Source organism: Pteropus alecto, unplaced genomic scaffold, assembly GCF_000325575.1.
Source record: "Pteropus alecto unplaced genomic scaffold, ASM32557v1 scaffold110, whole genome shotgun sequence".
NCBI lineage: Eukaryota > Metazoa > Chordata > Mammalia > Chiroptera > Pteropodidae > Pteropus > Pteropus alecto.
Genome location: NW_006431920.1, coordinates 10,256,704 through 10,268,041, shown reverse-complemented (window position 1 = coordinate 10,268,041; position 11,338 = coordinate 10,256,704). Strand labels below are relative to the sequence as shown.

At 53.7% G+C, this 11,338-nt stretch overlaps 1 protein-coding gene across 1 annotated transcript; it reads right to left on the bottom strand.

The window, feature by feature from the left end:
* Nucleotides 1-4,053: 4,053 nt before the first annotated feature.
* CRYBA2 (crystallin beta A2) lies at nt 4,054-7,304 on the bottom strand. The gene is made up of 5 exons (XM_006906708.1): nt 7,282-7,304; nt 6,922-7,086; nt 6,002-6,143; nt 4,697-4,839; nt 4,054-4,262 (listed from the first exon to the last, which is right to left on the bottom strand). Exons 2-5 carry the CDS (start codon nt 7,080-7,082, stop codon nt 4,115-4,117), a joined length of 594 nt encoding a protein of 197 aa, XP_006906770.1. The 5' UTR covers nt 7,083-7,086; nt 7,282-7,304; the 3' UTR covers nt 4,054-4,114.
* Nucleotides 7,305-11,338: the final 4,034 nt, after the last annotated feature.

Sequence of the window (11,338 nt, the reverse complement as noted above, 5' to 3'; positions counted from 1 at the left end):
GGAGACGAGCGGGGGATGGGCTTGGGCCTCGCGCTGTGATAGGGGTCGGGAGCGCGTTTCTTTTCCGCCTCCCTGACTCTCAGCAAACATCGTTGGGGCGGAGAACCCGGCCCCACCTCCGACCCCCGGGGCCACAGCCCCTTCTTCCCGCCCATTCTCGCCCCCCTCACCGCTCCACTTTCCTCCCCCTTCTTTCCCCCACCCCCACCCGGGTTCCCGTCTCCAGGCTGCGTTATCTGCATCTTCACTTTTAAATTTCCGCTTCCCTCCCTCTCGCCTGTCGCTGCGCTCCCGGGCCGGGCAGCCGTTGCTCCCTTCATCTCCGCCCCCCTCTCCCCGGAGCCCTCTCCCTCCTCCTCCTCCTCTCCCATTCTCTGCTCTTCCCTGGAGACCCGATTTCCTTCCCTGTCTGCCTCTTGCTTTCACCCACTTCAAGCCTTTCTAGGGCTCCCGGCCCTCTGGAGCAGTGCTGGGGCGTCTCCGCCACAACTTCTAGGGGGTTGTCCTTTGTCCCGCTTTCTAAATCTCTCCTACTCCCATCTTCCCTCCTGCCTCCTCTCTCCCTCTGTCCTATCACTTTACTTCGCCTCCTTTTCTCGTTCTTCTGTTCCCACTAATCTGTGGTATACAGTAAGCTCATGACCCCCCTTCCATTTCTTCGGCGAATATTCCCATCCTGGTTATCCCTGAGCCAGGCTGAAATTGGCACCTTGCTCTAATAGGAGTAGAGGGACTGAAACAGGGTTGTGTACTGTACAAGGCCCCCAACCCAGGGGGAGTGGAGGCCGAAATCCGCTCCAAAAAGGGGGCAAAGATGCTGATTGTGTATTAGCAAAGCTGATGTAGTTCCCAGGTGGCCTGGAGTCTCTCGGTGCCTGTGGGGTTTCCCGACTCCGAAAAGGCTGCTAAGGAAGGATGCTAGCTAAAGACTAGCTCTGGGCCAGGAGCCCACCTGCAGCCATGTAGCACTTGGCGGCTACTGTCAGAATGGATCATCTCAAGGTCTTTCTCTCCTACTGCTGGAGCCTAGGAAGTGAGGAGACCTGGGACTCCGGGGCACATAGATTAGAGTTGGCAAGTTTACTGCAGGACCCCTGGTCCAGGAGTGCCTGCCTGAGGATGGCTGGAAAGTCTCACTCAGTGGATTCTACAGGTCTCTCAATTCTTCCTCATTTGTTGTAACTGCTGGAGTGTTTGTCTTTATTGGAGGAGGGTGCAAAGGTCTGAGGGAGCCATGGAGGAGTGTGGGAGGCAGAGCCTAAGGGAAAATAGGGAATCCCGGGACCCTAGAGGATTCTCAAGGGGCAGGATGTGGACATGGAATATGGTAGGAGCAAAAATGAGAGGTTGTGATGCCCCTTGGAGACCAGATTCAGAGCTTTACAGGAGAGGAGGGCCTCGAGGGTATGACAAGTTCCAATCTCTCTCTCTTCCCGGCCTTCCTCAGATAGAAAACAAGAAGCAGGTCAGAGCTGGGAGAGTGGGGAGGCAGCAAGGTTCACCCACTTAATGTTCTTACTGGAAGGCTGAGACAGAAAGGAGAGGATCTCATAGTGGGGGGTCTATTCAGACATCCCAGCTGTGAACTGGTGAAGGATCAACATCTCAGGCTCTGAGCCCGTATCTTACCAAAGACTCAAGTGCTAAAGACCTATGTGAGCTCCAGGAAGAGTTGTTCCCCAACACCACCTGGGTCTTGATTGCACCAGAAAGAAATCGCCTTCCTCCAGTTCCCTTTGGTCTTTGGCTGAGTGCAGCCAGTGGGCAAGTCCCACAGGGCTCTGCAGACCATCAACCTGCCTGGCATGGGAAGAAGATGGGAAGGTGAAAACACTCAGGCCCAGCAGGGCCTCCGTGCACCCCCCTCCCTTTTAGTTGCCAGTGTGGGGAGCAGAGTGGGACCCCTGGATCTGAGAAAATCTAGAAGGTTCATGCCTGCAAAGGCTACTATAAATATTAGCTCCACCAAATCCCTGGTTGTACCGGTGGGAGAGGGCCCTGTTTAGGGTCACATTGTCAGTTCCCGAAGCCATCTTGCTGATGTTTTCCAGCAGCCATAGACCCTCTTAGTGGTGGAGATGAGATTCCCTTCACCCACTGTCTGTCCCCCAAAACAGGGAGTGGGGAGAGGGGCTGCTGGGCTCTGAGGCCAGTTTGTCTGGATTCAACTCTGGGTCCCCCATTTCGTAGTTGTGTGGCTTTTGTAGAAGTTACATAATCTCTGTCTCTTCATCTGTAAAGTCAGGTTTACAGTATTTATCATATAGAATATTAAGGCTTATACAACATATGCTGAGTGATCGGACTAGGCTCTATACATTTAGCTATTATTATTGCCATACCCCAAGGAAAAAATTAGGAGCCTGTGACCAGGCAGGAACCCCAGGTTCCTCTGGGGCCCAAAAAGGTTTGGGGGCTCTCCTGACACCTTAGGTCAGCCTCCACTTAACAGCCTGGATTTGGGGTCAGGAGTCCTGTGTTCAAGTCCTGGCTTTGTCACCAATTAAGTGGATAACCTTATTGAGGCTTCTCTCTCTCAAAAGAGCTCCAGTTTCTTCACTATTGAAATAGATGAAGCATGGAATGTGTTAACAGGATCAACTGCAACAGTGGCCGTGGACTCTAGACCCCACCTAGGTACAAAGCAGAATTCATACCCCTCCTAAAGCTCTGTCCCTTGGTTTCCCAACTGAACCCTGGGATCCATGGGTGGGGGGAGGCAGAGGAAGGAGCATCCTAGATGACTGCCCAGTACTTTTCCATAACACCACAAGCCTTTTCAGGAGTTTTTCATTGAATCCTCACAACATCTCTGTGACACAGACAAGTCAGGGATCAGTAACCCCAATTCACAATAGAAGGAATTGAAGTTCAGAGGTACTATGTGATAGGGTCTCAGGTGTTCCACTTCTTGTCCAGGGCTCTTTCCTGGAGCAGATGCCTGACTTTGCACCCCTGGGGACTTCCAGGTCCAAGTCTGACTGTCCTCCAACATTACCCTGCCTCCCCTGAGCTGGGGCAATGATCTAGGCCACTCCTTACCATCAATAGGTCCACTAGTGGTTTAAAAACACAAACAAGATAAGGGGAGTCCCCAGGACCTTGGAGTCCCTGCCTATGTGGGACTGAGGGTATCATTAACTGGGCCAAAGAGGGAACTGGGAAGAAATTACATTGGTGACAAGGACTCTGATGGCTGCTGTCTCACTCAGCCCCACCATATCTGTGCGCTTCTGTCACATGCCACAGAACCAGGCTCACTGTGGTCCATGGCTAAGAGGTAGCCTCTCCAGCTCAAGTTCTCTAAAGAATGGGGAGGGAGAGGACGAATGAAGAGGGGGTTGTTTGGAATAGCTAAGAATGAGGGTATGAGAATGCTTTGTACTTGCTGGAGCCCAAACCATGTAAGGGATTGTTATTATTCAGACAAAGGGTCTGGAGGTTCTGCTCAGAGAGAGGAAGTCTTCCCCCTTAGAAGGCCCTGGGAGATAGAGGAACCTCCCACTAATTCCTCCTCTCACATATTTGCTCTTCGGTAAAGCAGAGATTGTATAAAGCTCAGAAAGGGATGCAGGTTTTCCAAAGATGGAGAGAGACCCAGGGTGACAATAAAGGCTGGAAATGCCCTAGAGGCTAGAAAGGAACACAACAGATCTCCTGCATCGAGCTAAGGAGGCCCTAGCCTACATGATGGTGCCTGGCCCAGGGGGTGTGTGCAGGTTGATATTCAACTTTGAGCCCTGCTGTGTGGCTGTGCGCACCCCAACCAGAGAATGAGCAAAGGTGCCATCTGAGCCAGCAGCATCCCTAGCCCCATCTGATAGGCCTTTACCAAGGAGCAGTGTGGGACTGATTGTAATTAACAGGATGCCCAAGGTTCTTGTCAGTTTCTTGTCAGCCCTGTTAGAGTTTAGTCATACACATCCTAAGCCAGTTTATGCTCCATAATCACAGGTCTTGGAGCCTGAAGGGAAGGTCAGGTTGGCAGAGAAGGACCCTCAGGAGAATGAGAAGGGAGATCACAAAACAAGAAACCACGAAAGAGGCAAGAAGGGCAGACAGGTTCAGGAGCCTTTATTGAGGGTCCTCATGGGAGGTGCTGGGGCCATGGAGTTTATTGCTGGACTCTCCGAATGGACTGCAATTGCCCGGTGTGGGCCTGCGTGCCATATTCACTGTAGGTACGGAACTCCCCTCCATGCCGGTCGTGCTCCAATATGTACTGGTAGCCCCGGTAACCTGGGTACTGGTAGGCCACCCACCTAGATGAGTGAGGGCACAGGGGTGGTAAGGAGGCTCTACCCCGCAATGATGTCTTCCATTAGCAATCCTCTTCCTCGTTCATAGCCCCAACCGCCAGCTCCAAAACCATTGCTACAGTTTCTCTCCCTGCCCTGCCCACTGCTCCATGCCTTTCTCACCTTGTCTCTCTCCTATTCCCATCTCCCACTGACTCTTCTTCCATGGTTTCAATCCCTTCCTCTATTCCCATATTGTTCTCCCGACTCCTGTTCTCCTTTGACCTGGCCCCTCTTTTCCAGTCTGTCTCCACCATCTCACTTTCCTCTGTCCACCAGTCCCCAGCACCTCTCTTTACCATGTTTCTTAGCACTCCAATCGCCTTTCCCCACCCTCCTCCCTGGTCCCATTGCCTCCTTGTTCTTCTCATCTCCCCTGTTCCAGTTCCAGGACTCACGCTCCAGAGCTGACTTTGAGGGAACCCACATCCTTGCTGGTCCAACCCATGGAGGGCAGGGATGGGTAGTCATCACTGAGTTCAAACTTGCAGCCCTGGAAGTTGTCCCCCTCAAACAGTGTCACACGGCTGTCACTGTGGTTCTGAGACACAGGAAGATAGGGGTCAGGCCCTCCAAAGTGGTATTAATGAAGACATTCTCAGCCCCACTCCTCCTACTCTGCTGCCCAACACAAGTTGTGCAGATACTTAGGCTCCATAAGCACTCTCAGAGTTTATTCCATTAGCTTCCCAGAATCCTAGGAAGCTGAGATGCTAAGAGATCTCTAGCCTGGTCCCTTCTATGGCTTTGGGTTGAGGTGGTGAGACTGGGGAGGGGTGTCCCAGAGACACTTCCAGGTCAGGGCTAGAAATCATCTGTAACATTGACCTGTTTTTCAGGAGGAAAATCAGAAGTCTTAAGAGAAATATGGTCCACTAACCAAAACAGTTTTTCTAAGGGCTTTATTAACTACCCAATCCCCTGCCCGGCACCCTGAGCAGTCTCTCACAGGGTAGGGCCCAGCTAAGGGATGTCGGATGGCAGGGTTAGAACAGACAGGACAGGGCCTCAGTGTTAGTTGTTTCTGGGTATCCATAGTCCCATGTCCTTCCCCCTGCAGGACTCTTTGGCCTCCTGGAATGGAGAAGCTGGACTGAGTCAACACCTGTTCTCTGCCTTCCACCCCTCAGCACCAGGCCTCACCAGTATGCTACCTAAGTGGTACCTAAGTCAACAGAAATGGGAAGTAAGATGCTCCCCTTTAGTGTATTTACTTTATAACTATCACCCTCCCAACACACACACACACAGACTGACACCTTTTCAGCCTTGATCCCTGGACCGAGTTCTAATCTCATCTTCATGTTAACCCTTGTGACTTGGGACAAGTCACTTTGCCCCTCTGAGCCCATTTCCACAGCAGTGTATGAGGTTAGCAGCAGTCGCCCAGATCTCACAGGGATGTGTGATGACAGAGGCATTTGCTCACACTTGCCAACGACTGGATGTGAGGAACCCCATGCCTGCGCAAGGCTGGCAGGATCTCGGTGCTGTCCGTGGTGCTGATTTCCGGCGCCTGGCTTAGGCCCACATTCCAAACTTATGGAGATCTCTCTGGTTCTGGGAATTAATGCCACTACTACCCACCTAAGAGTTGTTTACACACCCCCGTGCAGTGAGTAGATGGCCTTTCCAAAGTGTCATGATGAGGCCAGGACTTGGAACTAGGAAGCAAAGGGGGCGGGGGTGGGTGGGGTGCTCACCGCACAGAGCACTGGCCGGAAGGAGAGCAGCTGGTCACTGTGGTGGCCGCCACTGCCACTCCAGGCGCTCCAGCGAGGATAGTCACCCTTCTCCAGAATGAATTGCTGTCCCTGGAAGTCGGGGTACTCATAGGCCACCCAACTGGGGAAAGATAAGGGAAGCTGGGAGGCATCTGCGCCAACTGCATTCCTTTCTCCTCATCCCCCTTTCTTGCTGTGATTGAAAAGACTGAGAAACCAATCTTATTCTCTAACCTCAGGCCCTTTTCTTGACATACCCATCACATTACAATCCTGCCCTTCTAGAGGCTAAAGACCCTAAACAAGCTGCTGTTTGAGGGGTCCAGGCTTCCAGCCCAGTGCCCCTAGATGGGATGGAATTTTCCAGCTTACAAAGATCACCCAACGAAGCGCTCCTACATCAAGGATTTAGATGCCTGCAAAAAAGTAGGAACCCCCCAACCTGCGTTGGTAACCTGTGACAGCAAAAACCTGTCATTGCAGGGGCCACAGGCTCTAGGAGACTAGGCTGGGGCTATCGGAGGAGATTTTGGTTTCTTTTGCTAGACAAAGCTCAGAGCCCTTTAACTTCATAAGAAAAACTTTGGAGAAGACGTAACTACGCTGGGAACCCGCAGGATTCAAGCTGGTCCCACAGCCTGCCCCCCATCGCCGCAAAGGGCCGCTTCCTGCCTTTATTCCTTTAGGTCACACGAGGATACACTCTTATGATTTGTCTTGCGACGGGTGGGGAGTTTGGGGGAGGCCAAGGGGTTTCCCATGTTGGCGGGTCTCTCTCAGGCAGGGCTTACAGTTGGGAAGCGGAGGGCTGCTGAGAACTGAGGCCCAGGCTCAGAGCTTGGGCCAGGGTACCCCCCGAGACCCCAACTCAGCCCAGCCGCGCCCAGGCGATCACTCACGCGCCGTTTTCCACCTTGACAGAGCGCACCCTGCGCAGGCCTCCGCGCTCGCAGATGTTCGCGCAGTCGCTCAGCAGCCGGCAGCGACGGCCCTGGAAGTCCTCCTCGTCCCAGAGCGTGAGGCAGGCGGGCGCCGGGCCCGGCGCGGGGGCGCTGCTCATGCCGCTACGGCAAGAAGGACGGGACCAAGTGCTCAGCGTCTCGCGAGCCCTCTCCCCGGCCCAGGCCCGCCCAACCCGGAGAGGGGATGGGGGACCCGGGGCAGGACCTGGGCTGGCTTGGGCCCGGGCTTGCTAGTGGCTATCCCTCATCTCGCCCTCCCTGCCCAGAAAAGACCCTGCCCCAGCACCGAGTATTCACCGGGTGGGTGAGCGCGGTACTGACGGAAAACAGAAAGGCTGCGCGCGGACCGGGCGTGCAGGGCTTTATACCCAGCCTCCCCTCCCTCCCCGCACCCTCTCCCGCTGAGGTGGGGAGAGCTGAGTCAGCGGGCAGTCTGCGGTCAGCCCGGTGTCCCCTGGGGAGCCGAGGCTTTTCGCGAAGCCGTGGATCTGGCCCCAGCCCTCGGGGATCACAATAGAAAGTGCTGAGGCACAAGTTCTGCTCCCGCTGCCACCGAAGCTGACTCTGCTTTTTCTTTTGGGGGGGACCTGAGCCAGGCAAGGCGCAACCGACCTCGGAGCAGAGCGTGCCCTCCCTGGCCCAGATCCTCAGGGATAGAGGTACCAAGCTGCTTTGCGTCCCCCGCTAAAACTGCGCGTTTGGGACTCCAGGCATGCAAGTTCTTTGCAACATCTAAATTCTACCTCTTCTTCAGCCCTAGGTCGAGGCCTCTCTTTTGGGCGACGCTAGGGCAGACATAGACAAGGCTCCTTCAAGCGACTTTTCTCACATTCTTCAGTGCTCTTCCTTGGAGGATCCATTGCAGCCCTTTTCCTTCTAAACCTGAGTTCCCAGGTCCCGCACCGCGTTCCTGGAGTTTTCTCGCGCGCAGGGGCCAAGAAGGGGCGATGACCAAGATTCGCCGCAAGGCGGCGCTGAGCGTGGGAAACATGAACTGCCCAAGGGAGGGCGTGGATTTACAAAGCGTTTAGGAATAATAGTAACTAAGGAAGTGGCTCGCTGGGGTAGGTAGGAAGAATGTTTCAACCTTAGAGCTGTCGGAACTGCGAAGCTGCCAGCAGCCAGAGGTCCAGGGGTCTGGGGGATCCGGTCCGGACCTCTATCTGAGAGCTAGCTGATGATCACTGAGCGCCTAGTTCAGGCCAGGCACAATGCTCAGAGCTTTTACGCGCGCGTGATCTCAGCTAATTCTCGCCCCAACTCAGTGAGGTAGGCAGTGTTACTGCCCTGCATTTCACAGAATAAGCGGCGGCCCCCGACGGGTTCCGGAACGTGATCAAAGAGGTGGCCCAGCTGAGATGTGAACCTGAACCTGGCTTCTGTTTTGACTGTAGGTTCTAGGCCCTTGCCCCCACTCCCAGTGCCATGTGGTTGGGGTAAGTGTCTGGAGAAGGGGAGGAGGAAAGGAGAGAAAAGGTTTAGGAACCCAAGGGAGGTTCCACGGAGGACATTTCCTCACAATTTGCAGCAGAATTTCCTAACTACACGACTGTCAATGAGACACAAAGGCTTCTGGCAATATTGTGAATTTTCCTTCATGGAAGAGGTAAGTATTCCAGCTGAAGTCGAGGGGTGAATGAAAGGGAACTAATATTTTGTTGTTCCCGTGAGCCAAGTGCTTTCCTCATAGACCCGACAACAGTCCAGTGAGGTAAGTTTGGGTACACAGACGTGGAAACTGAGGCTCGAGGAGGTACAGGGTCTTATCCAAATTCACATTGGTAGTCAGTGTCAGAGCAAGATTAAAATTTAGACCTTTTCATTCCAAAGCCAGTGCTCTTGCCACCTGAACTCCTGTGACTAAAAAGGCTCACAGGCCCGATCAGGCACCCCCGCTCCCAGAAGTCTAGCCTTGCTGGCCTTCAATTCTTTCTCCCACTGCGAAGTTCATTCCTACCTCTGAGCATTCCCATTTGATGTTCTCATTACCTGGAGCCTCTTAATTACAAGATCTTGGCGTGGCTGGCCTTTGTTACTTCCTGGGTGACCCTGTTCCTGCCTTCACTGTCTATCACATCACCCTGTTTTCTTTCTAGTGTTTATCACTCTATAAACTTATCTTTTCCGTCTTATGTTTATGGTGTGCTGAGTGTTTCCTTTTATACTAGATGTAAGCTCCATTAAAGGGGCGGAGCTGTGTCAGTCTCGTTATTCTCAGACCTAGCACAGTGGTGGACACATAGCAGGTGCTCAATAAGACTTGAATAAGTGAGCGAACAAGGTGGTCAGGTTGGGTCAAATGTCCATAGGGGAAGGGCTATATAGGAAATTCTACAATGAGCGTGCAGGGGTAATGGTTTGCCCATCCTACTAACCTGCCCACCTCTGAAGTTCTGGGGTGCCCAGAACAGGTGGAGGGGGATGGGCAGCCAGAGTCTCCCTTGGCTCTTTTTGCTGGTGAGGAATTGCTCTTGAGGATCGCAATGTATGTGAAGGTGAATGCAAGAATACAGGGCCCTAGAACATGGGGAGTAAAGTCCAAGTTAGGAGAATTTGAATCAGGGCAGGGACGACCACAACCAGGTTTGAGAATGCGTTAGAACCATACCCAGTCCCCTGACTCCCTATCCTAGAGGAGGTATGGAGAGACACAAATAAACTGTAATTTCCCCCACACCGTCAGGGGGAAATACAAACTATCGAGGGAGGCAAGAGCCGGTCCTGGACTCTTTGTGTCCCGGCCCTTGGCCTTGGTTTCTCAAGTCGGGGCTATGGCAGCGGTAAGAGGTGAGGAACCCAATCTTTTCTTCACGCCCTTCCCCATCTCTGTCGGGCAATTCTGGGTTCGGCCACCAGGAGGCGCGGGCGGGCCGCGCTGGGTAGAAAGATGGCGCGGTGTGGCGGGTGGAAACCGGAGTTGATGAGAGGCTGAGGTCAGGAGGGGCGGCGAGCTCGGGTGGCGAGTGCGTCAGGCTGTGCGTCTGCGCTGGTCCGTGACGCGGGCCCCGGGCGTTAGTCCCGAGGCAGCGGAGTGCCTGTCAGAGGCTGGACGATGTGTTTGAGGGAGCTCAGGCATGGGTTTGGCATGATCCTGAGGTCGGGGCTCCACCTGGAAGGGCCGTTTCAAGTCCAGGTGTTGGTCAGAAGACTGTGTTCCGCAGGGGCGGGCGGGGGAGGGGGATGCGGGGAAGAGAGAGAGAGAGAGAGAGAGAGAGAGAGTTAGTTTTCAAAAGCTTGGGGGGAAGTGGTGGGAGGTACAGCTGAGATCCAAGTTAGAATTAGGAGTCGGGCTGGGATTTGGAGTGGAGACCCAATGTGTTAGAAGGGCCAGTGCTCCTAAGATCTGATCTTGGCTCTGCACTATGCAGCTGTGTGGCCCTAGCCAGCCACTCCCCTCCCCTGTATCTGTTCCCTCATCAGGAAAATGGTGTGTAGGTCCCACCACCCCCACCCTGCAGTTCATGGCTTTTAGTTCTAGCTGTCTGCACCAGATCTTTCAGAAATGGGTGCCCCAGCAATCCCAAGAGCCACTTCCCCAGAAGACCTCTAGACTTCTCTCAGGCTCTCCCCCATCCCCCCAGATCCCTCCCTGGTTCTGGGCCTCAAAGTCACCAGAAAGGGAAGAATGGGCCACTGAGAGGAAGGGACAAGGAAGAGGCTGTCAGGGGTGGGGGGACGCCTGGTATGCCAGAATGGGACTCTGGGCTTCTGTCCTTTTACTGTACTATGGACCTACCCCCAGCTTAGTTTCTCCACCAGGCTGGTCCAGCTCCAGCCCCACTGCCTCCCTTCACCCAACCTCCTCCTAACCCTCTCCCACCCCCCAGCAGCTGGTCCTGTTTGTTTTCCTAGATCAGTTGCACTCTGAGCTTCCTGAAGGATGGATGCACAGGTGGCTTTGTTTGCCAGCTCAGCACCCTCACCCCTACCTCCTCCACATCCATAGCCTCAGCCTTTGGAAAGATGTGGAGGGGGGAACTGGGTAGACAAAAAACAAACAAACAAAAAACACTGTCCCTAGATCTACACTTCCAAGAGACCTTAAGATCTCACAGAGATCTCATCACCCTCAAAGAACCCCACCCCCACCCCATGCAGTCTTTGATCTCATATAGGGACCTTTGGTTCCACAGAGAAATCCTCAGGACCACTTCCCTTCTCCCATGATTCTACCAAAATGTCCATCCCATAAGGCACCTTAAGATCCCACAGAGAAACCCTGAGACCCAGTCCTGTTTCCTATAGATCCCATTCAGACCCCCATCTCATATGGGGACATGTAAATCTGATAAAACCTCAAACCCAATCCTAGGCTCTCATCCAGGTCCCAATCCCAGGTAAAGGTCCTGAGTAT

Coding starts and splice junctions, on each gene's coding strand:
- CRYBA2 (XM_006906708.1), bottom strand. CDS start 7,082: ATGAGCAGCGCCCCCGCGCCGGGCCCGGCGCCCGCCTGCCTCACGCTC. Junction 4,840..6,001: donor TCCGGCCAGTGCTCTGTGCG/GTGAGCACCCCA, acceptor CCTGTGTCTCAG/AACCACAGTGACAGCCGTGT. Junction 4,263..4,696: donor CTCAAAGTCAGCTCTGGAGC/GTGAGTCCTGGA, acceptor TCACTCATCTAG/GTGGGTGGCCTACCAGTACC.